This window comes from Macrobrachium rosenbergii, chromosome 54 (genome assembly GCF_040412425.1).
Source record: "Macrobrachium rosenbergii isolate ZJJX-2024 chromosome 54, ASM4041242v1, whole genome shotgun sequence".
Taxonomy (NCBI): domain Eukaryota; kingdom Metazoa; phylum Arthropoda; class Malacostraca; order Decapoda; family Palaemonidae; genus Macrobrachium; species Macrobrachium rosenbergii.
This window is the reverse complement of record NC_089794.1, coordinates 38,727,285-38,754,818: the sequence shown is the minus strand read 5'-3', so window position 1 is coordinate 38,754,818 and position 27,534 is coordinate 38,727,285. Positions and strand designations below refer to the sequence as shown.

The 27,534-nt window shown below is 39.6% G+C and overlaps 1 protein-coding gene across 1 annotated transcript in view; it reads left to right on the top strand.

Annotated features, from left to right (window-relative positions):
- LOC136834993 (zinc finger protein 271-like) overlaps window positions 1-27,534 on the top strand; it is a 49,135-nt gene that overhangs the window by 14,215 nt on the left and 7,386 nt on the right. The window contains exons 4-9 of the mRNA XM_067097990.1: window positions 69-146; window positions 7,127-7,278; window positions 8,339-8,405; window positions 9,138-9,223; window positions 10,043-10,172; window positions 21,555-21,709. Coding sequence (XP_066954091.1) covers window positions 69-146; window positions 7,127-7,278; window positions 8,339-8,405; window positions 9,138-9,223; window positions 10,043-10,172; window positions 21,555-21,709 — 668 coding nt within the window. The remainder of the gene's footprint in view (window positions 1-68; window positions 147-7,126; window positions 7,279-8,338; window positions 8,406-9,137; window positions 9,224-10,042; window positions 10,173-21,554; window positions 21,710-27,534) is intronic.

The following is a 27,534-nucleotide window of genomic DNA, read 5'->3' as shown; positions in this document are numbered from 1 at the left end:
TATATAAGTAAAAATTTTAACAATTTTATATTTCTAAGCCCTCACCATTTGTATTTCTTTTCAAATAGTGAAAAAGATGGGAAGCCACAATGCAGTGTATGTCACAAGACATTTCAAGCTAAGAGATATCTCATAGATCATATGAGGTGAGTAATTTTTAAAGCATTATTGTATATTGTCATGTGTTTACCAGGTACAAACCATTTCTTGTGTGTCATCCCACTTATTCATTTTCAAGGTTCAGTCGTGTGATGATTATAGCCTCTTGCACATTATATTTTATTCACATTTTCTCTGATCTATCCTGAGGTACTTCTTTTCTTCCTTTTTCTCTACACTTTCATAGTACTTCAGGATTCTCTTTTGTCCTCATTTGTTGCTACTTATTTGTTTTATGGTGTTGTGCAGAAAACTAGTCTGGAACTGCTGTAAAAGTGTGGACAGAAATAACTCTGTAGATACTTCTTTCTTTTGCATTAATTTTTTGTGTGATTTTCTTTTTTGTCGAACTCCACTTTTGACCACACCAGTAACTTATGGGGAGATGGTTCCAAGGTAGTGGTGCCTAATCCTCAACCTAAACTCTCAATTTTAGGTTTATTTGATGACATCTTAAATGAATCTTGGCTCCAGTAGTGGTATCCACTTTGTGAGATTAAATAATTTGGGACATTTTTTTTCTTAGATACAGATGACTGCCTTATATTGGTATTCTCCATTCCTCACCCTTCCAGTTTTGGCACTAGAATGAAGCTGTATAATGAGTAGCATATAGCTGTGTACTTTGGGTAGGGATCTGTAATCCCCAGAGAGAGCAAGCTGTTGGTAAATGCACAAACCATTTACCTCTTTGCATGAAATTTTTTACCATCATGAAGCAGCTTACCAAGACAACTAAGTCACATTTCCAGATTCTCATAAGGCTTGCCTGGAGGATTTGCTCTTAAATGAGAAGGAAACAAAATAAAGGTAGTGTAAAAGAAATTTGGCAGCTTTATGGGTAGATACCAAAGGGAACATGGAGAGTAGAAGACAGAAAACAATACAGTTGGGGCAGAGGTATATTATAAAATAGATTTAGTACTCCCTTTAGTATACTGCACAAAGTGTAGATGGTACTCCCCTAAGAGGTTTCCACTGGAGTGATGCTCTTCAGTATGGCAAAGGTTTGCATTTAGGAATTCTATTTTCATGGCTGAATAACACCTTGAGGGTATGACAGATAAACTGCTGGTTTAGCATGATTTGCTGGTTAATAGTTGCAGTACAGGTACTATGAAAATTACATGACCATATAAGCAATATTCATTAATGAATGAGAAAAATCACACACTTTTCTTTGTATATACATGGAAGATCCATCAATTTTTTACTTTAATGTTGTTATGTTTATACTTCCAGATAAGAAAATAATTTAATACTGCTTAAGTTTTTAATATTCTTTAGCAGTTTGCTGTAGTATGAGAAGGTATCCAGCTTACAAACATCTTCATGGTCAAACCTTAATTACTGAGTATTTGTTTCTTGAAAGCCCATTTATTGTATATTTGTCTATGTTTACTGTTAAGTATCCTCAAACTCAGTCTGTTGTCTAATAGACAAAATTGTGGATGTCTGATGACACATTTATTACCGAGAATCACAGATATGTATCACTCACTTAACAGCCATGTTGAGAATTCCATAGCTCACTAGCAGGATTGATATCTTACAGCATTGTTCTAACAGTTTTGTGTTATTCTTTTGCTAAGGAGTTGTTTTTTTCATCCCTTTTCTCTGTTCTGCTAAAAAGTTATAAAAGAACTTCCTAACTTTCATTACCAGTGCTTTCTTCTGGTTTGCCATCTTCAATGTGATGGTTAGCAGTCAGTAAATTACATATTTATCTTTCCTGAAAATTAGTGGTTTTTCGTGTGGTTTTTCAAGTTTTTATATAAACATCTACTTATTCTTGAATGTTGGTGTCCTGTCCTTATTGTTAAGCACCTGAAGGTAGTTTTCATTCACACCTACCTCATTAATTGATTTACTTCTTTCTTTCTTTATTTCTTTAAATCTTCAGCTGAAAACCCTTATGGACAGATTCAACAGACTATACACCCATTAGGATTCCATTTATTTCTTTAAATCTTTACGTAAAAACCCGTATGGACAGATTCAACAGACTATAAACCCATTAGGATTCCAAAGGAAAATCAGGCTGCAGAGAGATAGGAAAGGTAATTATTAAATAATTAAAAATAAATGAGGGAATAGAAAATAAAACCAATGCACTTGAAATTCAGGAGACATCAGCAGAGAGTGGGAATACATTTGCTCCTTGCTTAAATATTTGGAGATTAAAGAATTCCCCAACTGCACTGGGTAAACTACTCCACACTTTGGTTATGGCCATGATAAGACTCTTAGCAAATTGAATAGTATTAAACCTGTTACTAGAAAATGAGACACTGCAGCTGCAGCCTGCCCAGTGTTGCAAGCGCAAAGCAGATAGGTCAGGCAAAGAGAAGTGCAGAAGATGTTTGTCATTGTAGTACATTTTATGCAACAGAGTTTGAGATGAGATATAGAGTCAGCACTGGAAGACCAAACTGGAGAACAGTACTTCAAACAGAGTGAGCAATGGAAGACCACACTGCAGAACAGTTCTTCAAACAGAGTGAGCACTGGAAGACCACACTGGAGAACAGTACTTCAAACAGAGTGAGCACTGGAAGACCACAGTGGAGAACAGTACTTCAAACAGAGTGAGCACTGGAAGACCACAGTGGAGAACAGTACTTCAAACAGAGTGAGCACTGGAAGACCACACTGGAGAACAGTACTTCAAACAGAGTGAGCACTGGAAGACCACAGTGGAGAACAGTACTTCAAACAGAGTGAGCACTGGAAGACCACAGTGGAGAACAGTACTTCAAACAGAGTGAGCACTGGAAGACCACACTGGAGAACAGTACTTCAAACAGAGTGAGCACTGGAAGACCACAGTGGAGAACAGTACTTCAAACAGAGTGAGCACTGGAAGACCACAGTGGAGAACAGTACTTCAAACAGAGTGAGCACTGGAAGACCACAGTGGAGAACAGTACTTCAAACAGTCAGCACTGGAAGACCACACTGGAGAACAGTACTTCAAATAGAATCAGCACTAGAAGACCAAACTGGAGAACAGTTCTTCAAATAGAGTGAGCACTGGAAGACCACAGTGGAGAACAGTACTTCAAACAGAGTGAGCACTGGAAGACCACAGTGGAGAACAGTACTTCAAACAGAGTGAGCACTGGAAGACACTGGAGAACAGTATATCAAACAGAGTGAGACTGGAAGACCACAGTGGAGAACAGTACTTCAAACAGAGTGAGCACTGGAAGACCACAGTGGAGAACAGTACTTCAAACAGAGTGAGCACTGGAAGACCACACTGGAAAGCAGTACTTCAAACAGAATCAGCACTGGAAGACTACACTGAAGAACAGCTCTTCAAACAGAGTGAGCACTGGAAGACCACACTGGAGAAGAGTACTTCAAACAGAGTCAGCTCTGGAAGACCGCACTGGAGAACAGTACTTCGAACAAAGTCAGCAATGTAAGACCACACTGGAGAACAGTACTTCGAACAGAGTCAGCACTGTAAGACCACACTGGAGAACAGTACTTCAAACAGAGTCAGCACTGCAAGACCACACTGGAGAACAGTACTTTAAACAAGGAAGAGGAAACTGGAACAGCACAATAATTATGGTAATACAGTAAATGGTGTTTACGACGCCGTAAGCATCAATAAATTGCTTAATGGTTTGGTTAACCGGTTACTGGTGCCGATAAACAGCTTACTGTTGCTGTTAAACCACTTACTGATACCGATAAACTGCTTAGTGATGCAGATAAACTGCTTACCAATGCTGATAAACCACTTACTGATGCTGATAAACTGCTTTCTGGCACTAATAAACCGCTTACTGATGCCAATAAACCGCTTACCAACACCGGTAAACCGGTTATTGGTGCTGATAAACCGCTTACCAACACCAATAAACCGCTTACTGACGCTGATAAACTGCTGACCGGCACCGAAATCGCTTACCTGTGCCAAAAATCTGGTTAACAATGATGTTAGCCAAGCGTCACAAAACCGAAACATCATTAACCGATGCTGCCGCTAAGTGGGGACTGCGTGTAATAGCTTCATCATGAAGCATTCTAAAATATTTCTTCAATAATACCAACTTTGTGAGATACAGAGGAAGCAATATAATGTACATTATAATCTTGAAATTTAATTTCTTACTAAAAGTTACACCTAATCTTAAAAGAGTCACTGACATTTAAAAGTGTACCATTTAAAGCTAAACCAGAATGCAAAGGCAAAAGTGTTCTGGATTGACTATCATACTTCATATTTTAGAAGGGTTAAGCTTCATGCCCCAAAACTTACTCCACTCATGAATATGTGCCAGGTCTCTATTCAGTGATTCTGCAACCGCAGACCTAAGATGTGAAAAAGGAATGACAATTAGAAGAGTAAAATTGTTGGCATGTGCAATCAATTTGTTCTCCAGACTTTACCACATGTCACTGGTATAAATAATAAATAGCAAAGGTCATTGAACACTACCTTAAGGAATACCTGGAACAACATTACTACAGCTACTATACTATTAATACAAATCCTTTGGGTTCTTCTTTTAAAAATTCATTTAGATATTAATAAAAGAGTCACCAATTCCCAACAATCTTAGTTTGTAGATAAGTGCTTCCTGATTCACATGATTAAAGGCTGAACTAAAACTTAAACTGACCATGCAAGACTCTGTACCCTCATCACAAGCACTATGTGTGCACTGTAGATATTGACAAGAGTGCATCACTAGTACCAAGGCCTTTACAAAACTCAAACTATAATGCTGATAGCAGGTTATTACCTTCAATACACTTACAAAAATGTTTAGAGAGCAGCTTCTCAAAAACCTTAGATAAAACGTGTAATTGAAATCGGCCTATATTCAGAGGTGGATGAGAACAGACTTAGTCCCTTAGGTAATGCAGCAATGATTCCCTTTCTCCAAACAGAAGGAAAACTTGCAAGTCCAACTAGTCTTCTTTAAATAGTGGTAATCTTAGGAGCAATGAAATCAGGAGTCTTTTAAAAAAATTGGGAAAGATCCTGTTAGGGTCTGTGCCGCCATAACTGTCAAGGCTTAGAAGCAAAGTTTTGACTTCTCTAGACCTGAAGGCCACTGAACACAACTTAGGCTCTGGAAAGCATGACTAGGGCAACATCAAGGATTCACCTTGCTCTGTATTATTTACTGTATATTTTTTATAATTTATAATTTTTGGTACTTGGTACTTTTGGATACTATGTCACTGGTGTTAACGTTTCATCCGTATTTCTATGTGGGTTTTTTCTTGTACAGGCAGTCCTCGGTTATTGGCAGGGTTCTGTTCTGAGGGTGTGATGATAACCAAAAATTGCCACTAACTGAAAATCAGTGATTTTCACTCTTTTTCGCCAAATTTCGGGGCTTATCAGCGCCAAAAAGCGCCAGTTTTTGGTTACTGGCGCCTCTGTTAGGTATGTATTGGCGCCAATACTCAATTATTGGCGCCGATAAGCAGAAATCAGTGATTTGCGGTGCTGAAAATTGCCGATTTTTGTCGCTAGACAAGCCCTGTAAAACCGGATCGCCGTTAACCGGGGATTGCCTGTATTTACATTGAAATTCCAGTATTCTGAACTACTTTTTGTAATTTTTGCTGCATGTTTTACCTAGTAATTTATTCATTCCTTTATATTTTTACTTTTATTTTACTTGTATTGTGTGTTGTTATACCACACTGTGTACAGTATGTTGTGTATACTAGTGGTCCTTTGTGCTTTGGAATTTTTGTAATCTTTATTAGTGGCTTGCTGTGTGGTGTAGTGTGTTGTATACATATAAGTGTTTTATCATGGTGCCTAAGCAAATTTGCTGAGGCTTTTCAGATAGAGCATATCATGCCATATGCCATCTTTTGACAGGGTTATCAGGGGCTAAAGTCTTCCCTGTCATGGACTAGATGTCAGTTATTTACTGGGGAAGATGCTCATCCAGCAATTTAGAGTAGAAACTCCTTCTTGGGTGCTTAAACCTCCTAATTTAGACCATTTGCTAGTCCTCAAGATTCTTACCAGGCCTCCATACAAACCTCTTCTAGTGGTTTGTATAGGGGCTTTGTAAGAGGTCATTTTCTGGATCTTCTGAAGAGAGGCTTTTTATTCAGGTTAGCATCAAGATGGGTTTGTAGATTTAATGCACTGCCTGGGGAGATCTTTTACACCAGAGATTGGACATAGGTGGGATGTTGTTTGCAATAAAAGATTTAAATGACCAGTAGTCAAGGCAGTGCCACAGCACACACTACCATCCCTTCTGTGTCTTCTGTCAGGAGTAACAAAGATTCTGGGCTGTGGATCTCTACATGACAACAAAGGAAGTAGATTACAAAGAATATTTTTTATTATTATTGGGTGAGGTAGGCCATCCTGGGAGCCTGCTTTGGGTAGCCAACAGAGAAGACTGCAAATCCATGAAATCAGAGGTTTCTTTACCTTTCTTGTTTTTAAACATCATATGGATATGTCTTTATTGTATGTGCAGGTACCTTGCAGTAACAGTCCATCTTTGCTACTTTTATTTAAAGATATCATGCTCATAGAGTTGGAGTTATATTTTTGGGGACTGCTAGTCAGTCAGCCATGCGTTACCTTTGGGGGAAGACTCAGGATCTTTCATCTTCCACTACTCCATAACTTTATTTTTACTTATTTATGTATGGTAACTATAGACATAGACTTTTGGGGTTTCTGTTATATGCATCTCATATGCAAAGTGAGGGTGATTCTGTGCTAAACCTGATGAAACATACCAAATATAATTGGATTTCTTATGCATACTGGGTTTATCCTCTCAATGAAAAACCCTCGCGAGTTGTCAAAGCCATAGTACCTGGTAACTTGCAGACAGAATACAATGAGTCTAGAGATATTTGAGACTCCAGATGAGGACAAATATATAATTGATAGTTTTGGATGGAAAAAAAACTAGTTGTGTTATATAAACTCAGTTTTTAATTTTTTTTGCAGGCTGCACAGTGATAATCAGACTTATGTATGTCAGTGCTGTAATCGTAAGTTTTTGCGAAAGAGTCATCTCAAACTTCACATGGAGATCCACAACAGTGTCAAGAAATTTTATGCCTGTCCTTACTGTGAAAAAAGTTACATGAAAAAGAAAGGTATGTACTTTTTGTAAAGTATTGACTTTAATACTTGGGGCAGGATAATTTATAGAAAATATTTAAAAGTTCAGTCATTATTACTCTTATTGCTCTCTTTCAGTATTTTTTGTCAATGTTTATGACAACTTACGTGCTACAGTATATACATTCTAAAAAATTATTTTTCAACATTACCTTTCAAACTCCTTTCTTTTGATTGATTTTGAATTGTATAGCTATGTTAAAGCCTGTCAGTATTTTGTGTATTAAAACAATGTGTCAATTTGTTAATTGTGAAAAAATATTGACTTTAAATTTGATAAAATTTTGAGTTTTTCCTACAAAAAAGGGTAGAATGTTTATGAGTATATTAAAATTTGTTAAAGAGATTTTACTGAACAACTTATCACTTGTTTATATGGGGCATTATGTTTTTGTCTGTTTCACATACTACTGTCCAAAGAATTTTATATTAACATATATTTTGAATTACACAGTTGATACACTTATTAATAATGACAGAATTGTGTCAGATTTACTTTATTGGATGTTAATAATACATGGAATAAGATGTTAAATGTAAAGAGCCATTACTCTATTACAAGATAAGAAAAAGTGATTTTGGTCAGTGTAAGACAAGTTAGAGAAATGCTGTACAGGTATGCATTTCCAAAGTTGCAAAATTTATATATTTTATGCCATAATTATGGAAGTCAGCTTAAAATAATTGTTGCCCAGCACTAATCTTTTAAGAAGCAGAAATGCATTACATTACTACACTTAGCTGTGCAAAGTTTAAGCTGTTGGAGGCATTTGTAGGTTTTTTAATATAGGTATTGTCAGAAAATTGCTGGGCCAACAGCTCAATACAGCATAGGAATATTTTACTATCAACCTTACAGAAGGTTTGCTGAACTGTCAGATGCTGAACTGTATTTATTAGTTAGCTAACTTCATAGCTTTTACAATTTCCAATGTGCTGTTTTATGTAAAAAATTAAATTCAGGGTAAAAAGTTACCTAAGTGATTGATATTGTAATTAGTTGTATATCGTAATAAGGATATCTTCTACTTGCAGACCAAGTCCAACATATTCGTCAGAAGCATAACACTCCCCCTTCTCCTAGCACAGGAAAAGATTCCGTGTAAGTGTCAGGTGCTGTAGTTTTTTCTGTCTTTATATTTTGATGGTACAGAAGTACATTTCACATTAATATATTATTTCTTGCTTCTGTGAAGGAATAGCAATGTATAATTTACTGCAGTGAAAAAAAATCATCATTAAGTATTGTCAGAAAAGAACATAAGGTACAGTAGTTCATTAGGTGCTTATGATTCACACATTTCTTCTTACTGTCATACTGTAGTTAGTGTTCTCATCTTAATCCTAAATTTTGCTAGTTCTTAGTGCCATTCAACTATACCTAACCACAACCAGGTATGTTTACTTTCATATCCATTTTCTATAACAAGGTCTGCAAACAGAGAAGGAATGAGAGTGTTTAGCAGGCAGGACAGGTAGCTCTCAAAGTGGTATCAGAATGATTTTATAGATTTTTTAAATAAACAATACTCTGTAATTGGATAAAGTGGTTTGTGTTATACAAAATGTACTGTATTGGCTGGAAAATAGGTGGAGGTGGAAAGAGCAAAGCAGATGGTAGGTCCTTATGATTGTGGAGCAAGTGAACAGGTGAAAACATATTGCAACCAGGAACAAAGCAGGGAGTGCACAAAACAGAAGAGAATGGAGAGACATCACAAGACATTTAACAATGTAAAGGGAAAACCTGATGTTCAAACATAACGATGATGATGTTTATATTATGAATTATTGTATTTCAAGGCTCTATGACTTGGAATGTTTCTGATTTCAGTGTTGTTGAAGGATTTCCATGCCCAACGTGTAACAAGCATTTTGCTACAGCCTTGAAGCTGCGGATGCACGAAATATCTCATACTGGTCAGTTTCAGTTTATTATATTGTGTTTTATGTAGAAACTCTTTAGAACATAAAACAGCATATGATTTTGAGAATGCTAATGTAATAGCAATGATCCTTGCTGTAGATTACCTTCCACTCATCCATTATTATTTTGGTAATGTAGTTTCTGGAGACAGTCAAATCACATAGCAACTAGATCCATTTATTTAGCACAACTATCCTATACACAGTATGCTGTGCATCAGATGCTGTTTAGCTTTATATAATGTTAGAAGCATATGATGTACAAGTTTAGATTTCCAGGTAAACTAGCCAAATATATCACAGTCCTGTTACTTAAATTGGTAAATCTGTTGCAAACCTATGATTTTACTGTTTAGAAGTACTGTAACTACACAGTACTGTACTGTATTTAACTGATATATTCAAGTTATAGCATAAAATATTGAGAACCTTTACTACAATGCAAACTGTAGAATGGTATAGATGCGGTAAACATTTAAGGGAAAGTATTTTTGATAATACGGTGTTAAGTATACCTATATCAAAGATTCATTGGTAATATATTGCCAAAACTGGCAGTTCATGACATCACTCATTGTTCCAGAGAACATTTCATGATATTCATTAGCATATGTTTGTCATTGTAGACAACCCAAGATGATGAGTTGCTTGCTGATGCCAGTAGATTTCAGTCACGTTTCCCAAACGGGGTTCATTTCTTGGCAGAAATTTTCTGTTGTAGCTACGTAAAAGTTGTAATTTAACATGACAACAGTGCAAGTATCAGTCTAATGGCTATGTTATATTGTAATTTTCATGATTTCTTTGTTTCAGTGTCAAAGCCTCCATACACATGTTTAGAGTGTTCCCGAACTTTTCCATCACTTAACACACTGAAACGGCATTATTTGGTGCACTGGGATGTGAGGCCATTTACATGCTCTGTTTGTAGTAGAGCATTTAGGTAAGAACTATGGTGAAAGTTATTACAGTATTATTGTTATTATTTTTTTTATTTTTTCTCAAAATCAAGGGCTTTTATGGTGAACCACATGCATAAAATTCAAAAATTTTGACAGATTTTTTCCTAAATTTTCTGGAAGAAGCTAATGCTGTAGAGTACTGAAGTAACAATAGAGAATAAATTTCCCCTATCTAAAATAAGAGTTTTTGCCCATTGAGATCTGATATATTTTTAAATTAGATTTTCAGTTTATTCCATTAAAAGTAAGGTTTGTTATAGTGTTGTGATAATGAATTGCTAATTTAACTGTGGCAAAGGCTTAACTGATAAGAATTGCAGTTTTGGAATGCTTTACTCTACTGTTATTACTTCTTTTTGCAAGCTCAATTTTTCTTCTTAATACACTATTTAAATCTTTATTTGTTTATTACAGACCCACTAATCATAAATAGCCTTTTTTATATAAGTAACTTACCAAATAATTACATAGCTATAGTTTTTACTTTACGCAGCAGCTCAAAAATGTAAATTCGCAGTAGCGCTCTTTTGTTTTGGGTGTAGGTATGCTGCCCCGCCCACTATCGGGGAAGAATAGGTACAGTATAGCTAAAGAGCTCAATTCATTTCTGCCGGTTAATGACTGAAGACCAGTTTTTAGCAGCTCTTAATTCTTTTTCGCTGGATGGTTGGAGATCATCTTTGGTGAAGTACTCTTTGCTTTTGATAGCGCAGCTATTTGGCTTAGCCAGAATTTGGATTTATATCTTAAATTGTGAATTGTTTTGACCATTATGTCTGACTCTAGTTTATCCAGCATTAGGTATTGCAGCAAAGGCTGCAAAACTAGACTCACTTCTGCAAAATATGACTCACATACCATTTGTAGTACTTGTAGGGAACAAATTTGTTCTCCAGATTTGAATTGTGACAAATGTAAGGACTGGGATAGGGGGAAATGGAAGACTACAAACGCACTTGGACAAATTGCAGCGTGACCAAATTAGAAAAACTATAGCTAGGGCCGAAGCTAAGGCTTCCGCTAGTACAGGTCATTCTCCAGGGGTTGTTATTGATATTATGACTGTTCCTGCGACACCTGGGACAGCTTTCTCTCCCATTTCCAGTCCTCCAGCTTTTCCTGTCACTCCATTACCTAGCTCTCATTTTGCTGAACCCAATGCCATTGCCAGTTTAGAAGCACGGGTAGATAAAAAATTTAATTTACTTGTTAATACTGTTTCCCAGATTGGGAATTCTGTTAAGGTCCTAATGGACAAGTTTAATAGTGCAGTGCCAAGTGAAGTGTCAGTGGAGGTGGCAGCTGTTTGTCCCACTGATGCTCCTAGACCAAGGTCCCTATTAAACTCACCTTTCTTAGCTGGGAGGAAGCAAACAGGCAGTCCCCGTCTAAGAGAGCCCAGTTCAAGACTACGAGCTCCTGATGCTAGAGCAATCAAGAAGATCGCCTTTTGCAGCATGTGAGTTGTGGTTGTATTGGGTCTGCTGAAATGACGGGTTGACAGAAATCTAAGCACCTTATTCAAGAACCAAGCAGTAAGAAGCCTTTCGGGAGTGGGTCTTTGTAGTGCAAAAGACTGGAGAAGAGAAGTGACAATTTCTATACTAGAGTCAATACTGAATTCATAAAGCGAGGGTTCCGTTAATGCTGACTTGCATGCCATGATTGTTGTAACAGCAAGGTGTTTGTCTTCAAAAAGGTATATGAGAAAATTTAAAACTTTCCATAGAGATCTCAACTGGGCTGTCTGCATAGTTATAATCTAACCATATCTTTGATACGGACTAGTATTGTCAGATTGATGACATCTATAGATATTGCGCTAGATACCTAGAAATGTTGGGTGAGTAATTTTCACAGTAGACAATATTTAAAAAATCCACACATGAAGGACTCGGCTCAGAAAGGATGATGTGTAGACAACTTTACCTCCTACTATCTGGGACAGAACAGGGGACGGTAGTGGAATTGACCTCCTTGCTCGTTGTTGGAGTACAGTAATAGGAACCAATGCCTGTTTGGCCAATTTGGGCTATTAAGTAAGCTGTTCCTTGAAGGTTAGAAACTTGCTCAAAACTTTGAAATCTGGGACAGTGGAGGAAAAAGATATACTGTACAGTATTGTCTTCCATTTGTTCCAGTCTTGTAGGAAGGCTTCACTTGCTCTTGCTTGATTGTCCAAGTTCGGAGACACATACACTGGAAGTTTGTGATTCTCATATGTGGCTAACAGGTCCACTTCCGGTTGTGGAAGCATGTTGGCTATTGTTTGAAAAGAGTGGTTATCCAACATCCACTCTGTTGAGGCTGTCGTTTTCCTAGATAGAGAGTCTGCTATTACATTGAGAGATCCAGTGAGATGAATTACAGACAAGTGCCACTTCCTTGCTTGCATCATCCAGAGAATGGCTAGCATTACCATATTAAGAGGAGGTGAACGTGATTCCGATCTCTTGATGCAGGACATTGCAGTCATGTTGTCTAGAACCAACAAAATGTGTATCTCTTTTGGAGGTTTGAGTTCTTTGAGAGACAAAAAGACAGTCATCAGCTCCACGATATTGGTATGACAATTCGTCAGAATAGCTGACCACCTCCCTGCCACCTGACAATCCTCCCAATGTCCTCCCCAACCTGCCAACAAGGCATCTATATGTATTGTCACTTCTACAGACAGAGGAGTCAGGGTGACCTGTTTTGCCAGAGACTCCTTTCAGGTCCAAGGCTGAAGTATCTCCCCAACTTTTTGATTCTTTTGATGAGGTCGGTCTCGCATGTTTTTTGCATGTGACAGCCAGAATTTGTTCACATTTTTTATTTGCAATCTGAGTACGTATTGGATCTATTACTGATGCAAACTGCAGCAGGCCCATCGTATGTTCTAGTTGCCATCTGGAAACTCTGGGCTGTGCAAGGAACGTTTTGAGGTCTTTCCTTGTTCTGTTTTGAGTATTGAAGGGAGAGACAGCTGGTCTTGAAGAGTATCCCAACACAGTCCCAGCCACTGAAAACATCTGCTGGGTGTGAGGCTGGATTTTTTCCAGTTTATTAGAAAACCTGATTGAGAGTCTGTTGACCACTGATCTTAGGTTTTTCAAACACTTGTTTCATGTGGGCCCCAGCTTAACCAATCATTTTGGTAGGCTATTAGTTGTATTCCTTCTTGTCTGAGTTCTCAAACAACTACCATTGCTAATTTTTTAAAAACTCTTGGGGCAATGTTTAGCCCAAAGGGCATGACTTTGAACCTGTGCATATCCTTCCTTATCCAGAACCTTAGGAAGGGGCGAAAGGGAATGGCAGTAGGGACGTGCCAGTACAGTTTGCATCTGTCAGATCTATAGAAGCTGTCCAGGTCCCTTGTGGAATGATTGAACATGCTTAGGCAAAGGTAGTCGTCTGAAACTTTTGGCAAACAATGTGCTTGTTCAGTGTTGATAGATCAAGGATCACTCTTTGTTCGGAGGAATCCTTTTTGAGGACACTGGTGAGATGTGCTTGGTGGCGAATATACATATGTTTCTCGATGACTCCCTTTAACAAGTGCTTCTGCACGTGATCTTCCAGAGAGGGATCTGGTTATTGGAGAAACCCTTTTAAAGAAGCAGGGGGATAAGACCATTTCCACCCCAACCCGTTGAAAATAATGCTTCCCCAAGGAGAAGACTTCCATTGCCTGTGGTGCCGTTGAACCCGACCCCCAACCATACAATTCCTATTGGGATCCACCTCTTCCTCTGCCTTTGCTGTTGATAGGCATTCCAGGTGTTGCTTTTCCTTTTCCTCTGTGGGCGAGTCTTTGGACCCTGTGAAAAGGATGTCCTTGCTGTTATTGTTGTCCTTTTGTAGGGAGTTGTCCCTTCTGACCACCTACCTGTTTTTGAGGAAAACTTTTGGGAGTGACTGAAGGCTTGTATGATTTTTGTTCATAGTTTCGGGTGTTTTGTTTCCTGAATTCCCCTTTTCCAAGGAGAGGTCCATTTTCCATTGACTTGGTAAATGGTGTCTTATCTAGCTTTTAATGCTGTAGACACAGGTAGGAGAACCATTTCTTTTAGTGGTTTCTCATTGTCTGATGAAGTTGGTACCAGGCGCCAATCTGTATTAGGGAATGCTGCCCTGTTAAATTCTACATGTACAACTTTGGTCATGGTTTTTCTCTCATTAATTAGTTACTTACCATTGGGAGAGAAAATGCACATTGAGGCATCTCACCAAGGATTATCAGTATCATCAGGGGTGAATATTGGAGCCCCTGTTATGTTTTGATCTGAAGTTTTGTAGTCCGAGCTGGCCATTTTGTTGTTTCCAGTCGGAATTCTAACATTGGACCCTGTTTGGGCAGAATTTGTATCCACTCTCACTTTTTGGTTACAGGATGAAGTATTCTTACACTTTGGGGTGTACAGGACTGACCTAATTTCCTTTTCAGAATTATGTATTATGTCCCTTATATATTGCCGTTCTGTGGCAAGGACATTTGATGTTACTCATAATTTCCTTATGGAATTGATCAAATGTCGCAAACTGTGCATCTCTTGTGGGGGAGCTTGTACATTCTGACTGAGCTTCAACAACTAAAGTGTAACTGCCTGTTAACCAATATAGTCATTTTAGTCAGGGTTAGGTGGATCCTAATACATCAACTTTTTGGGGAAAGATCCTCTTCAGCATCTGATAGCTGCATGGGGGATAGAGATCCTTCTGGAAAGTTTCTCCCATGTATAGCTGAAATTTGTGTCCCTGACCCTTCTGGGTTCAGCAAGGCCATTTCAGTGGCAATGTCCACTTTTTGTCCACTAATAGGGATGTCACCGCCAAGTAAAGATTCCTCCATTTTCTCAGCGTGGTCAACCTGGGAAGTACTGGGGACTGATGTTTCTGGGTTTTGGCCCAAACATAGGTCTTGTTCTGAAAAAGGTTTAAATATCTGCTGCTGGAGTTTTGCTGGAAAGATATAATCTCCCCTTCCTCACTCCTACTAAACCCTAGGACTCATTGAGACAGCTTAAAGCAAGCTGTTTCATCCTTAAAACTTGCTGCCAGGAGTATTCTTGTTTTTTTGCAAGAACTATGCTAATGGCAGATGGTATGGGCTGTACCCACTGGTAAAAAACACACTGAGCAATTTGCTGCGGAACACTTAACCTGAGGGTCCTGCATAATGGTGTCCCTGTAGTGATATAAAAATTTTTATTAGACACTACTGTTTGTAATTCTTATATAAACAATATATTCAATAAGACTAACTTGATTACAAGTGTGTGGCTGTAATACATTTTATTTACCAAATCGTTATATGCATTGACTATCTATGTTAGCTTAGACACACCAATATTTAGGTTAATTTTTGACACTAGTATATAGCTGTATTACTATACTGTACACTGTTAGTCCTTTGTAAGGACTGTTTGAAATTTAATTTTTGAATGTCATGCCATTCAGGCTAACTGCTATAAAACTAATTTGTTTATTTAACCCAGGCTACTGTTTTATTTGGCTTAGGTTAATGCTTCTAGCATAATTTATCTTTGGGCTAAGATTAGAGGATTTCTTAAAGGGTTCTCACTTAACCTATTTTAGGCCACTGCTTAGCCTAGGCTTATTTAAATCACACTCAAGGGTATAAGCAAACTAGTTCCTCAAGATCAGGAAAGAACCCTCTTATAATCTAGTTTACTGTTTTATCTAGCTGAGACTACTGTTTTATCTGATATTTGGTCACTGCTTTATTTAATCTAAACTACTGTTTTCTGAACAATCAGGCTAATAATAGGATATTCCCTAAAGGATCCTTCTTAATCTGTTAGTGGCAACTGCCTGGTCTAGGTTTATATCACCTTTGCATGGATCACTGGTTCCATAAGAACCTCATTTTAATATCAGAGCCTTACAAATGACATTCATTACCAAGCCATAAAACTAGGTTCAAACATTTTAAAGCCTCAGCCGACTGGTTACTGTTTATCTAATCCTGGAAGGATTATGAAGTAAATTCAATTTTTCCCAGGCATTTGGTCTAAACAACTGGGAGGGTTCTAAGTACCTGATGGTATGGGATTGGGATGGTTAGATTATTTAGCCTGAAAGGGCATTAAACCAGCAAACATCGTATATTTGGGCTACCATTTTGTCCGTCCCAAGATCAGGCAGGGTTTACAATTTTATTTTAAAAATAGACTACTGTATTTAAATTTAAAACATACATGAAAATCACTAATATAACACCCTTAAGGACCATTTTGTGTAGCCCAGATTATTGTTTTTATCAAATTCCAGGCTACCTGGTTTATAATAGGATATTTCTTAAAGGGACACAGTGCTGAAAGTTATTTTATTCAAAAACCCATAAAACAGAAAAAAAAAACATGCCTTTCTAAAAGGTTCTTACTTAATGTAAACCTGGTTTTTGTACAAAACTTATTTAGGGTAACAATCAGACATATACTTGACCAAATATTAACTGGACATTTTTAAACCTCGGATGTCAAAAATGCGCTGTCCATGTGTTAAGCTGGTTTTCAGCTTTCAAGGATCAAACTAGCATACTGAAAAATGAACTGGGTCTTGTTACATAAAAATGGACAACCAGTTGAGACTAGGTTACTGGATTTAGTGACAATCAATTAAATGCAACATTACACAAATATGTCAACAAAGCAAAAACAACGTCTATAAGCAATTTCAGCTTCAAACGCCGGACACAAGATTGAATTGATAAGCAATTTCGTGGGATACTACTACTCTTCTAAACAAGATTCTGGCCAAGTTCCAAGGCGTGCCCAATTCTGGAAGAGACGTATCCAGATAACAGTTCGATATTATGACCTCTCACTTATCATTAGCCCTTAAACACCAAGCCTCTATTTACAAAAACGTCTCCCGTATGCCAGCGGTGTTCGGTGAGTTAGCGCCGAAGCGGAAAAAAATTTTTTTACAAAAAATCACAGCACGCTTAGTTTTTAAGATTAAGAGTTCATTTTTGGCTCCTTTTTTTGTCATTGCCTGAAGTTTAGTATGCAACCATCAGAAATGAAAAAAAATATCATTATCATATATAAATATTAGAATATATGACAGCGAAAAAAAAAAAACTTATATAATTGTATATAAATCGTGCTGTAAGCACAACGGTTAAAGCTAATGAGTTAATTTTTTAGTTGTATTGTACACTAAATTGCAATGATTTTGGTATATAACAAATTGTAAAACGATCAAAGCAACACAGAGAAAATATTATCACAAAATGATGCATGAATTATGTAACGACAGCTGAACGTAAAAAATGTTTTTCAAAAATTCACCATAAATCGAAATATTGTGCTAGAGACTTCCCGTTTGTTGAAAAATGAAGCTAATTGATTGAATATTACTAGACTGTAAGTGTTTTAGCTTACAATTGCAGTTTTTGACCATTTCGGTCGAGTTAAAGTTTACCGAAAGTAGAATTTTTTCTATTTATCTTGATTTATATGAAAATATTTTAAAACTGATAAAAGCTACAACCATGAGTTATTTTCTGTTGTATTGTACATGAAATTGCGCACATTTTCATATATAAAACTTTATGTAACGACTAATATAAAACAGTGCAAATATTATGACACTCTAAGACGAAAGAATTTCTGAGATGTTCTTTAGTTATCATGCGAAAGGGCCAGACGTAATCAAAAATGTTTTTTTAAAAATTCACCATAAATCGAAATATTGTGCTAGAGACTTCCAATTTATTGCAAAATGAAGGTAAACGATTGAATATTACTAGAATGTAAGAGTTTTAGCTTACAGTTGCGTTTTTACCATTTCGGTCGAGTTAAAGTTGACCGAAGGTTGAAATTTTGGCAGTTATCGTGATTTATGTGAAAATATTTCAAAACTGATAAAAGCTACAACAATGATCTATCTTCTGTTGTATTCTACATGAAATTGCGCACATTTTCATATATAAAAGTTTATGTAACGACTAATGTAAAACGATGCAAACATTACGACAACATGACAAAAGAATTTCTGAGATGTTGGCGAGTTTATTTCTTTTGCAGGCGTAAGGAAAAAATGTTTTTTTCAGAAATTCACCATAAATCGAAATATTGTGCTAGAGACTTCCAGTTTGTTACAAAATGAAGGTACATGATTGAATATTACTAGAATGTAAGAGTTTTAGCTTATAATTGCGTTTTTACCATTTCGGTCGAGTTAAAGTTGAAAAGGCTTGAAATTTTGGCAGTTTTCGTGATTTATATGAAAATATTTCAAAACTGATAAAAGCTACAACCATGAGTTATTTTCTGTTGTATTCTACATGAAATTGTGCACATTTCCATATATAAAACTTTATGTAACGACTAATATAAAACAGTGCAAACATTACGACAACGTGACGAAAAGAATTTCTGGAATGACATAGGAAAAAGTTTTTTCAAAATTCACCATAAATCAAAATATTGTGCTAGAGACTTCCAATTGGTTGCAAAATGAAGGTAAATGATTGAATATTACTAGAATGTAAGAGTTTTAGCTTACAATTGCGTTTTTTTACCATTTGGTCAGTCAAAGTTGACCAAAGGTTGAAATTTTGGCAGTTATCGTGATTTATATGAAAATATTTCCAAACTGATAAAAGCTACAACCATGAGTTATTTTCTGTTGTATTGTACATGAAATTGCGCACATTTTCATATATAAAACTTTATGTAACGGCTAATATAGAACAGTGCAAAAATTATGACAAAATGAGCGAAAGAATTTCTGAAATTTTCAGATAAAGTTATTCAAGCGGGCATAAGAAAAAAGTTTTTTAAAAATTCACCATAAATCGAAATATTGTGCTAGAGACTTCCAATTTGTTGCAAAATGAAGGTACATGATTGAATATTACTAGAATGTAAGAGTTTCAGCTTACAATTGCGTTTTCAACCATTTCGGTTGAGTCAAAGTTGACCGAAGGTTGAAATTTTTGTAGTCGAGACGGTACATCCACTTGGCACCCAACAGACAATTTTAGTCGACGTATGATATGTCCAGTAGGCGTTTAAGGGTTAATTGATTGCAAGGGATGAATCTTAGATCAAGAACATTATGTTAGCACCATGGAGGATAATTTATGCAATTTCACTAGGCAACAATAATTGTCCTTCATATATTTGACTTCATAAATGAGATATGGTTTTACTAGGATTTCCCTTAGTCAGTGACTGTTTAAGAGAGAGGGAAACTTGAAACATGAAACAATAGCATTAGGACTAAGGGAAAGAACTGGGAGTAATTGTCATCTGCTCCAACTTCGTCCCATTTCGGAGACAAGAGATTTCAAAATAAAGGAGTGAATAACTCAACGGCTCAGGGCCTCTTCCAACGTGTCTATAAGCAATTTCAAGTGCGTGAATTGAGGATCTTAGTATCAAGGATGCTAATTCTTCTCCAATAAGACTCTGGCCAGTTCCAAGGCATGCCCAACTCTGGAAGAGACGTATCCAGATAACATTCCTATATCAAAGACCTCTTACTTATCATTAATTGACTGCAAGGGATGAATCTTAGATCAAGAATATTACTTTAACACCATGGAGGATAATTTATGCAATTTCACTAGTCAACTATAATTGTACTTCATATATTTGACTTCATAAATGGGATATGGTTGTACTAGTATTTTCCTTAGTCAATGACTGTTTAAGAGGGAGGGAAACTTGAAACATAAAACAATAGCATTAGGACGAAAGGAAAGAGAACTGGGAGTAATTGTCATCTTCAGACTTACTGCTGAAATAGATAATGCAGTGATCAATTGCATCAGAAGCCATGGGTCCTTTGAAATGGCAATTTCCCCGGCTGTTTAACAAAAGGGGGAACAAAGGGGAGGCTGTAAGAGACGCCTGGTGTGTGGGGTCTCTGTGAAGGATTTCTTCAGACTGGGTTGAGCTGGGTCAGATGGCATGGATGCTTGCTTGAAAGACTCCTCCCCCAAGCCGCCTTGGCTCGGTCGCAGGTAGCATCTGAAAATGACAAAAAATTCGCCAGTATAAAGGTCATAGGAAAGTGAACTTAAGGTACAATCTAGCTAAGGGTAGTCCTAGCAAAACCTACCCTGTCAAATATGCCTCTAAACTAAACTTCCTACCTCCTCCTGACGGTTAGTGCTTTTGGAAAAACAACCCTGCTCACTTGCTTCCGTCCCTAGAATGCCTGCTTACTTTACAAAGAGAAAGCTTTGGTTTTTTCTGTTTCTATTTCTATTAAATCAAGGAAGAGAGGTCGAACAGGGGAATATTTAAAATACTACCAGTTGCAAAAGTTTAAAACTAAAACTTTAACTGGGACTTAAAACTAAGCACTTTACTTGCTTCTTTTGGTGTTTCCATAATTATTGAATTTAGGAGCACTGACCCAAATTGAATCCGTTGTCAGTCTTCTTGTCGACAATATGGAAGACTTTGCATGCACAATACTGTAGTAATCACTTCCTCTTCTAGCAGGTTTGACAAAGGAAATAACCTGGGTACGGCTTCGCTGTAAGATAAGCGAAGGAGCCCTCTTATCTTTGAGTCCATTACATACTCTAATCCCTAGCCAAGAGACCAAGTAAAAAGTTTGGTCACCATGGAGCTCTGACAGACCCATGGAAGGTAACTCCTTGCGGAGGAAACAGCGACTATGCCATAAAAAATACAGAATTGCAGGTTAAATAAGAAATCATTTAAAGTTTTTGTGTTAATAAGATTTCAAGTAAGTTTAAGTAAATAAAGTTATGTAAGTAATTGCATTTTTGTTGTGTAAAGTCAGTGTTTAAACCCAACCTGCATTTGTACACATGCATTGTGTTAAGGTAAACTATGCCCTTACTGTGCTCTCTCTCTCTCTCTCTCTCTCTCTCTCTCTCTCTCTCTCTCTCTCTCTCTCTCTCTCTCTCTCTCTCTCTCTCTCTCTCTTACAGTATTTCTATTAACTTTTATGTAATGCAGTACAGATTTTTGAGAGAGAGAGTTATATAATGCAGTACAGATTTTTGAAAGAGAGAGTGTGTGAGTTTGTAATCAAATAAGTAAGTTATTTATCACAACTTTATAATGCTGCTGCACTTCTTAATGTGTTTGTGGTATAGACAGTGTTTAATAGTGGAAGAGTGAAGACATCCAACATTGTCAGAGGTTGTGGAATAATTCATATAAAAAAAGTTAGGTATTGTCTGTGTTCCTGGTGAGATGACTGTCATGATGATGCAAAAATGATTTTATTATGTATATTGGTAACAGGAATCAATTCAGTAAATCAAATACTGTAGTTTTTGTACTTCAACTTCCTTTCAGGTATTTTGGTTTTTATTTTTATCCTTTTAACAAAATTGTCTTCTTTATTTCTACCAGGCACAGCCAGAGTTTAAAGCGCCACATGACAACACATACTGGTGAAAAGCCCTACACATGCAAGCTATGTGGAAAGTCATTTTCTCTCAAAGGGACGCTGAATTGTCATATGCTCATACATTCAAACCACAGGGGATTCACATGTTACAAGTGTAGTAAGTGTTTGTTAATTACACTTGTGAGTTCTGTATTTTCACTTATACAACTTACCGGTAGTTACATATAGCTGTCGTCTTTGACGTCACGGCAGTATTCAAATTTCGCGCTAGCGCTATCGTTACAAAAGGTGATCCTCTACCCCGCCCTCTATCGGGTATCGGGAACCGTCCCAAGAACACGTCATTAGTTTTTTGCCGTGCGAACCAGGTGAGGGAGGAGGGAGGGTTCTGCTGCTGGTAGTATTTCTCAACAATTCGAACTTCTAATTCCTTTTTGGTGAAATTCGGTTTGTTGTTTTTGCTGGCGCTAGTTATTGCTTGAGAGTTATTATTAGTTAGACTAGGTTCCTTATGTCTGATTCTGGTTCTAGTGGTATCTGGTTTTGCAGCAAAGGCTGCAAAACCAGGCTTGTTAGGGATCCTTAGTTTAGATCCAATAAAAAACACACCTGTGCTTTTCATGCAGGGGCAAAAATGTTCTGCTGATTTGACTTGTAACGAGTGTGAACTTCTAACTTTGTCTGACTGGAGTGCTTTGGGAAGTACATGAAGAAGCTAGAAAGAGATAGGATTAGGAAGGCCTCTTCTAGGTCTTCGAGGTCAGGAGGTAGTCAAGAACAACAAATCCTATTATCCCTGCTCCCCTGAAGTTCCTGTAGTTTTACCTACCCCGGACACCGTTTCTCCCAATCCTGATACCGTGTCAGTCCTTAATGCGTTTATGTCTTCCATGCAGAAAATGGGGACAATTTGCAGCAGTTAGTAGACCGCAGTGATAATCGAGTGTTGTGCCTCGTGTAAGTGTTGTGGAGGAGGTAGCTTCTCGGCCCATTCACGCTCCCAGGTCTAGGCCCCTGTCAGGCTCCCAGGTTCCAGGGAGAAGGCATGCTAAAGCCGAAAGGAGGTGAGTGGGACCTGCTCCCGAGTAGTTGCCCCTCAAGCAGTCCTGTTGCCGCTTCCCAGGCTGCTGGCCTCACCAAAAAGGTGAGGAGAGCGGAGAGTGTCGAGTGGATCCAGTTGGAGTTCCTCCCGCCCAGAGGTTGGCGTTTGGGACCTCTGACTCTTCTAGACCTTTGAAGAGGTCTCGTCTGCTTTCTCCATTGAAGATTCTAAGAAGAAGGCTCTTCTGGAGGATCCTTCCCCCTCCTGTAGCTTTTGGGCAGAACCGAGAGGCTTTCTTCTAAGTGGACCAGAGTCTCATTCGTTATCGGCGGATCCTCCCTATCAGACGATTACATCTGAGAGGCCTGCTCCTTTGGCGCCAGCGACTCCTGTGACTCCTGTTCCTGTGGCGCCTGCTCCAGCATTCGATGAACCTCAACAGCTTGTGATTGACGGAATTAACGCCCGTTTGGACTCGATTTTACAACTTTTGTCTAAAAATCAAGTCTCTTCTTTGCTCTCCTCACGATGCCAGGGCGCCCACCTCAACTCCTCGTTCTGTCGAAAGAGCGCCGCCGCGCTTGCGCCTCCGTTGGCGCCACCTTTGGCTGGCACAGCGCCGCCTTTGGCGCCTCCTGTGGAGGAACCAGCGGCGCCCGCCTCGGCGACTATGTCTGCCGCTCGAAGAAGCGCCGACGATTGCGCCTTCATTGACGCCCCTGTCGTTGTGGTACCCGGCTCCGCCTTTGGCGCCACATTGTTGCTGTATCAACTGCGCCTCCTTTGGCTCCTCCAAAGGCTCAAACTCTTTCGGTGACACAGCAAGAATATGTCACAGCCTTCCAGCCCGACAAGTGTAACTCAAGTCTCAGTTCAAGGAGACTTGGATGAAGATGTTGTCCAGCTGGACTTATCCCCAATTTCTGGCAGAACTCCCTCTCGGGCTTAGAGGAGCAGTGTAAGGAGGAGAAGTCTCCAGAACTCTCTTCCTACAAGAGTCTCTTGAAGTTCTTTATTGAGAACTTCCCTGATTACGTTCTGCCTGCGGCTCCTCCGTCTCCTGGGTCCCAGTACAAGAGGGACAGGTTCTGTTTCTTCTTGGACTTTACCAAACTTGTCCTGTCCGAACTCGAGAGCAGAAAGGCCTTAAGAAGATGGATGCTTTGGCTGGCCGAGAAGAGAAATTGAAAGAACGTCTTCTGTCTTCCCCCTCCTCGTCGTTCCTTCCGTAAAGTCCGGAGTTGGTATGAGACTGGGAAATGTTTTCCCTGAGAAGGGCTGCCTCCGCACAGGGGACTTCTCCAGTCTCATGGATGCCAGTCGGAGGACCGCACTTAATTCTGCGAAGGTCTTCTTTACGTCCTCCGAACTGGATCAAGTTTTCAGAGCGTATCGAGGACTCTTGAAATTGTGAGCTTCCTGGACTGGGCGGTGCATGCCTTAGCCAGGAAGATTAAGGATTTTAATCTTCCTTCCAGCTCTTGGATGATGTGGTAATAGTAGTGGATTGCATGGATAGGGGCATCTGCGACGGTGCAGTAGAACTGGCCTCTTTATTTACGACAGGGTTCTCAAAAAGAGGCAACTTTGGTGCTCCTTCCTAGCAAAAGGTGTTTCTTCAGCCAGAAGTTGGCTCTCTTGTTTTCTCCTTTAAACAAGGCTCATCTGTTTCGAAGCTGAAAGAGTTGGTTGCTGCAATTTCCCAGGCGTTAGCCCAGAAGTCAACCCAGGATCTTTTTCGCAGTCTGCCAAGAAAGTGAAGAGACCTGTGCTTTCTGGCCGCTTCTCTTGCAGGTAAAACTCCCCAGTTTCTCAGGTATGGACAGTATAAAGGAAGACTTCTAAACGTGTTTTGGCAGGGCCAGAGGAAAAGGCAAAGCCACGCCTAGAACCAAACGGCCCCAGAGAAGAAATGAACCTTTTGTCCTCCATTCAGCTGTTGGAGCCAGACTGCAAAGGTTCTGGCAAGAGTGGCAACAGATCTCGGCAGACCCTTGACGATCCAAGTTTTAAAAGAAGGATATGCCATCCCTTCCTTTCCAAACCTCCTTTAGTGGAGGCTCCAGTTTCTTTACAGGCGTCCTCCAAACAACTCTCCCGAAACTAGACGCCCTTCACTCAGAAGTCCGAGCCATGCTGGAGAAAAGCGATAGAACTGCTTCATGCCCCTCTATCTCCAGGACAATCGTCTGTTCCTGGTTACAAAAGCATCAGGGGATGGAGACCCGTCCTGGACGTGAGTGCGTTGAATGTCTTCGTTCAGAAGACAAAATTCTCCATGGAGACAACTCAGTCGGTCTTGGCGTCTTTACATCAGGGGATTGGATGGTTTCGAAGACCTCCAAGACGCTTATTTTCACGCCCGATACACCCAGCTTCAAGGAAGTTCCTGAGGTTCATCTTGAGGGACAGGTTTATCAGTTCGTTCCCTCTGCTTCGGGTCTGTCGACAGCCCCTGCAAGTTTTCACAAGGATCCTGTTGTCAGTAGCCAGACATCTTCACCTGGAAGGAATTCATGAGTTTCCATGTACCTCCGATTGGCTGCTCAAAGCTGCTTCTGAGGGAGAGCTGTTTGGAGGACCTATCAAAGACTCTTCAATTAACGAAGTCTCTAGGCCTCATTATCAACGAGAAGAAGTCTTGCCTTACTCCCAGTCAGCAGATTGTCTATTTGGGAGTGAGTCTGGACTCTCAGACTTTTCAGGCTTTTCTGTCCAACCAACGGATAGCCTCATGCCTGCAGAAGATCGACGACTTTCTGCAGAGGAAGATTTGTTCACAGCTGAATGGATGAGACAAAAGGAACCTTAACTTCAGTGGAGAAGTTTGTAAAACTGGGGCGCTTTAAACCTGAGACCACTGCAGTTTTACCTGCAAGAGAAGTGGCCCAGGAAACAGTTCCCGGACTCCTTCACATTCGCCATTTCGGAAAAGATAAAGGAGTGCCTCCGTTGGTGGAGGTCAGAAGGAAGGCTGTCACAAGGACTTCCTCTTCAGCTTCCGAACCCAGACCTAACTCTTTTTCCGAAGGAGCTCGGACAAGGGCTGGGGAGCGACTATGGGGACAAAAGAAGTTTCGGGCCAGTGGCAAAGAGAAGAGAGAAACTGGCATATCAATCGAAAGGAACTAAAAGCGGTTCACTTAGCCCTGTTAGCCTTTCAAAAAGAAGTGGAAGGCAAATGTCGTCTTGGTCCAGGCGGACAACACGACCGCTCTGGCATACATTCGGAAACAGGGGGCACTCACTCGTGGTCCCTACGAGACCTCGAGGAGCTTCTAGTTTGGACGGAGGAGATCGGGACCAGACTAGTAACGAGATTCATTCAAGGGGAGAAAAATGTAGCAGCGGACCTTCTCAGCAGAAAGAACCAGGTCCTTTCCAACGAGTGGACTTTACATCCCCTAGTTTGCGAGGAGCTTTGGAAGATATGGGGATGTCCGCTCATAGATCTCTTTGCAACCGACAAAACGACTCGGCTGCCCCTTTACTGCTCTCCAGTTCCAGACAACAAAGCGGTTTTCGTGGATGCAATGTTCATGGACTGGTCGGACCTGGACCTGTATGCCTTTCCCCGTTCAAGATCCTGCGGCAAGTAATCTCGAAGTTCTCAAGCCATCAAACGTAAGGATGACTCTGGTGGCTCCATTCTGGCCGTCCAGGAGTGGTTCCCGGACCTTCTAAACCTACTGTCAGACTTTCCGAGACTTCTGCCAGAGAGACCAGATTTACTCAGACAGCCGCACTTTCAGAGGTTCCACCAAAACTTGTCCGCTCTTCATCTTGTCGCCTGCAGACTGTCAGGAGACTCATCAGAAAGAGAGGCTTTTCAAGAGAGGCTTGAAGCTATCGGGCGAAGCCAAGAAGAGAATCCTCCGACAATGTTTACCAGGCCAAGTGGACACAGTTTAGGTCCTGGTGTCGAAGAGAAGGCGTGTCTTCTTCTCACGCGTCTATAGCCCAGATGGCCGATTTTCTCTTGTTCCTCCACAGAGAGAAAAAGCTTGCTGTACCTACCATTAAAGGGTATAGAGCCATGTTAGCTTCGGTCTTTTTCGACATAGGGGTCTTGAAGTGTCTTTGAGTCAAGACCTTTCAGATCTGATTAGATCATTTAATACGTCAAAGAGAGACCAGAAGAGACCAGTGGCGTGGAATCTTGACGTAGTGCTGAGATGGTTCGGTCTCAGTCCTTTGAACCGATGGCGAACATCTCCTTGAAGGATCTCACGAAAAGACTCTTTTTTGGTAGCTCTGGCTACGGCCAGGAGAGTAAGTGAGCTACATGCGATTGACAAAAGAGTAGGCTTTGCTAAGGGGAAGGCAGTATGTATGTCTACTCTTGGTTTCTTAGCCAAGAAGAAGACCCGTCTAGACCTTGGCCAAGAGAGTTAGAAGATTAAGGACCTTTCCCAATTGGTCGGTCCCGAAGAACCCAAAGGTACCTCTGCCCTGTGAGAGCTCTCAAGTTCTACGTTCAGAGAACGAAGAAGCTCAGAGGTCCCAATGACCACCTCTGGTGCTCGGTTAGAGATCCTTCTAGGCCTCTCTCTAAGAATGCCCTTTCTTTCTTTTTGAGAAGCCTGATAAAAGAAGCTCATGAGCAGTGTGCTGAGGGGGAGATGAGTATTCTTAAGGTAAAAGCGCACGAGATTAGAGCGGTTTCTGACTTCTGTAGCCTTTAGCAGAAACTTATCTGTGAAGGACTTAGTTAAGTCCACCTTTGGAGATGCAAGTCAGTGTTTGCATCGCATTATTTAGTGGACGTGCAAACTGTTTTCGAAGAGTGCAAGACGCTGGGGCCCTTTATTGCGACTGACACGGTGTTGGGGAGGGTGAAAAGGAGTCCGCTCCTTAACTAACATTTTCACCTTGGTGTTGGGGTTGTTGTTTTTGAAGGTTGCCTGGAGATACATGATGTGTTAGTATCTTCCAGTTTT